Below are 2,500 nucleotides of genomic sequence, written 5' to 3'. Positions count from 1 at the left end.
CCATCTATCTATCTATTTCTGTGTCTGCCTGTCTCTCTCTGTCTCTCCTTCTCTCTCTCTATCTCCTTCTCTTTCTCTCTCTCACTCTCCCTTTCTCTCTTCTATCCTCTACCTGCTTCCCTCATCCCCGCCCTCTCTCTCTCTCTCTCACTCTCTCTTTCTCACTTTCATTCCCTACCTCTCCCCCTCCCTTCCCTTCCTCTCTCTATATCTACCTCATTCCCTCCCACTCCCTCTCTTTCCCTCCCTCTCTTCCCTCCTCCTCCCCACCCTCCCTTACCCTCATCCTTTCTCCTCCTTCTTTCTCATCCTCTCACCTGATTCTTATCAAAGCCTCCGCCCAAATTGTCTTGTTCTTGCCCAATGACCAGACTGCCGTTGAGTGGCGTACCCGGAGGCCCTTCCAGCGTGCCACTTATAAATTCCTGAGACACAGAGAAAAGGAGAGATATTGGCATATTTCTTGTTCTATATCCTATATGCCTGTGTATAATGCATAGGTTGATGGTTAAACAGACAGATAGATAGATAGGTTGGTAGGTAGATAGATAGGTGGATAGATAGATAGGTTGGTAGGTAGATAGATAGGTGGATAGATTGATAGGTTGGTAGGTAGATAGATAGATGGATAGATAGATAGGTTGTTAGGTAGATAGATAGGTGGATGGATAGATAGGTTGTTAGGTAGACAAATAGGTGGATAGGTTGGTAGGTAGACAGATAGGTGGATAGATAGATAGACAGATGGGTGGATGGATAGATAGGTTGATAGGTGGATAGATAGGTTGGTTTGTAGGTAGCCAGATGGATGGATAGATAGACAGGTTGATAGGTAGACAAATACATAGATAGATAGATAGGACACAGATAGATGGATATATAGATAGGTTGGTAGGTAGACAGATAGATAGATGGATAGATGGTACGTAGACAGATAGATGGATAGATAGATAGGTTGATAAGCAGAATATAGATGAATGGCTAGATAGGTTGGTAGGAGATAAACAGATGAATGGATAGATAGGTTCGTAGTTAGATAAATAAATGGATAGATAGGTAGGTTGATAGGTAGACCCAATAGGTGGATAGATAAATAGGTTGACAGGTAGACAGATCGATGGATAGATAGATAAGGTAGACAGATAGAAAGATAGATGGATAGATAGATAAGATAGAGAGATAGATGGATAGATAGATAAGATAGACAGATAGATGGATAGATAGATAAGGTAGACAGATGGATAGATAGATAAAGTAGACAGATAAACCACGTACTTGTCCCTTCCAAAAGATAGTGTAGGTTTCCTTCTCAACCACGTGACACAGATGGTTCCAGACGCCAGGATAAACAATAAACTTTTTCCTCCTCGTGAATGGCTGCGTGTTGCTGTTGACAAAGCCGAGAATCATGTCGCGATCATGATCTTTGGGAGAAAATAGAGTATTGTATTATTTGGATGAATGGGATGGCTGATTCTTGATGTCTGATAAAAGGCTGATTCTTAATGTCTGATCAAAGTTTGATTCATAATATTTGATAAAAGGTTTAATGCCTGATGTCTGATAAAAGGCTGATTCTTGAAGTCTGATCAAAGTTTGATTCATAATATTTGATAAAAGGCTAATGCCTGATGTCTGATAAAAGGCTGATTCTTGATGTCTCATAAAAGCCTGATTCTTGATAACTATTTTTAAAACTCATGAATGTGACGGCCTTTTACGAATGACTATGCATACTTCATGTCAACACTCACAAAAGAGAAATTTATTAGCATCGAGATCGCTAATAGCATAAGAGACGTGGATAGCTAGTGTGGTTGACCTCTCCAACCTGATAGGAAAGAAAGGAAATATATGTATATTTATGTGTATATATATGTGTGTGTGTGTGTGTGTCTATCTATCTATCTCTCTATATATATATGTGTGTGTGTGTATTATTCACATTGAATTCTGGTCATAATACTACTGATTTTTTTTTTCTGAACTGATTATAAGTTTTAACTTTGATTGGATTTACATATACTCATGCCTGATATTAGCACTGTAGGAGAGTGAGTGCCCTACGAACCCACTGCAGTAAAGGTGGTGGCAGCGGTGGGTTCCAATCCCACCGCTGCCACCACCGTTACTGTAGTGGGTTCGTGGGGCACTCACTCTCCTACAGGAACTGTAGAGGAGCCTTCTGCAGCAGGAAGGCGTGGAAGGGCAAGAGGGAAAACCGGGCCGGCATAAAGGCAACTGACTGAGACACTAAAATTCTTTACTTTACGTTTATTTATCAAGCACAAGCTACTACAGCATGATATTCAGAATTGCCCATCCATATGCAACATGTAAAGAACTAAAAATAAACTTTGTAATAATGTATCTGATCACTAGGAAATATCAAATCGGGAAAATAACATAAAACAAATAGACAGACAGAAAAACACAAACAAATAGATACAAGCCACTAAATCAAGATATCCCCCCCCTCCCCAACAGAAGAGAGAGAGAA

General features: G+C 40.1%; 2 protein-coding genes across 2 annotated transcripts in view; both read right to left on the bottom strand.

Moving 5' to 3' along the window:
- The window catches only part of LOC122251510 (uncharacterized), a 526,911-nt gene that overhangs the window by 404,563 nt on the left and 119,848 nt on the right, over window positions 1–2,500 (bottom strand). The window lies entirely within an intron of this gene.
- Window positions 1–2,500, bottom strand: part of LOC147468249 (uncharacterized) — a 6,508-nt gene that overhangs the window by 2,580 nt on the left and 1,428 nt on the right. The window contains exons 3-5 of the mRNA XM_086554745.1: window positions 1,755–1,831; window positions 1,276–1,424; window positions 318–425 (exon numbers count right to left, since the gene is read on the bottom strand). Of these exons, the coding sequence (XP_086410871.1) occupies window positions 318–425; window positions 1,276–1,424; window positions 1,755–1,831 (334 nt within the window). The remainder of the gene's footprint in view (window positions 1–317; window positions 426–1,275; window positions 1,425–1,754; window positions 1,832–2,500) is intronic.

Source organism: Penaeus japonicus, unplaced genomic scaffold (genome assembly GCF_977035675.1).
Source record: "Penaeus japonicus unplaced genomic scaffold, GWHDUDI00000001_assembly GWHDUDI00000030, whole genome shotgun sequence".
In the NCBI taxonomy this organism is placed as follows: Eukaryota; Metazoa; Arthropoda; class Malacostraca; order Decapoda; family Penaeidae; genus Penaeus; species Penaeus japonicus.
The sequence above is the reverse complement of the archived record's forward strand: the minus strand, read 5'-3'. Positions and strand labels throughout refer to the sequence as shown.